This window comes from Parus major, unplaced genomic scaffold (genome assembly GCF_001522545.3).
Source record: "Parus major isolate Abel unplaced genomic scaffold, Parus_major1.1 Scaffold474, whole genome shotgun sequence".
Taxonomy (NCBI): domain Eukaryota; kingdom Metazoa; phylum Chordata; class Aves; order Passeriformes; family Paridae; genus Parus; species Parus major.
The window spans coordinates 21,905-22,916 of NW_015379368.1; the positions used below are offsets into that span (position 1 = coordinate 21,905).

At 72.3% G+C, this 1,012-nt stretch overlaps 1 protein-coding gene across 1 annotated transcript in view; it reads left to right on the top strand.

Annotated features, from left to right (window-relative positions):
- The first annotated feature begins 6 nt into the window (after positions 1 to 6).
- Positions 7 to 1,012, top strand: part of LOC107199160 (gastrula zinc finger protein XlCGF8.2DB) — a 7,817-nt gene continuing 6,811 nt past the window's right edge. Inside the window, exon 1 of the mRNA XM_015616502.1 lies at positions 7 to 173. Within this exon, the coding sequence (XP_015471988.1) occupies positions 150 to 173 (24 nt within the window). The 5' untranslated portion in view covers positions 7 to 149. The remainder of the gene's footprint in view (positions 174 to 1,012) is intronic.

The window sequence follows — 1,012 nt, forward strand, 5'->3', positions numbered from 1 at the left end:
CTCTCCCGCTCTCCCAGGACCCCGCCGCGGCCATTTGAGGGACTCGGTGGCGGAAGGAGACCGGGAAGAGGCCGGGAAAGAGCCGGGAAGCGGCTGCAGAAGAGCCCCCGAGGAGACCGGGAAGGGCCGGGAGGGGCCCGGGGGGAGCGATGTCCGCGGGGGGCGCGCCGCAGGTACGGGGGGATCCCGGGGGGACTCCGGGGGATCCCCGCTCCTCCGCCACCCCCGCACATCTGGGGGGACTCCTGGGGGGATTCCGGGGCTGGGGGCTTTGCCGATGGTTTTTCCCATAATCCCGGGAGCCCCCCAAGAGTTTTTCCGGGAATTCGGCGCGTTGGGAAGTCCCGGAGCGCGGGGGGGCCCCACCCCGGGCCCCACCCCCGGCGCTGCTCCACCGGGCTCCGGGGCTTTGGGGTCACGGGAGGGATCCGGGAGGGCCCGGGGGCCTTGTGGGGTGCGGTGTCCCCGGAAAAGCGGGACCGGCTCCTCAGGAGCGGCTCTGGGGCGTGGGCAGCGGGACCGGGGGGACAGGGACCTCTTTGGGGGTCAGGGATCTGCTGGGTGACACTGGGTGACACTGGGTGACAGAGGGTGACACTGGGGTGACACTGGGTGACACTGGGGTTACATTGGGTGACACTGGGTGACACTGGGTGACACTGGGTGACACTGGGGTGACACTGGGGTGACACTGGGGTTACATTGGGTGACACTGGGTGACATTGGGTGACACTGGGTGACATTGGCAGGCCGGGGTCCCTCCGGCCCCTCCCACCCCTCGCGCATGCGCTGTCCCCGGCCCCGCCTCCCGACCCGGAACGGGGAGCGGCCGCCGCTGACACCATTACGTCACCGGCGCGTTGACGTCACCGTGCGCGTGACGTCATCTCGCCGCGGGGCCGCGGCCGCCCGTGAGTTTCCCGGGGAGGGTCCTCGGGGGTCGCGGTCACGTGGCCGGGGGGTCCGGGGGCACCGGGGGCACCGGGAGCGGGGCAGCGGCGGCGGTCAGGGG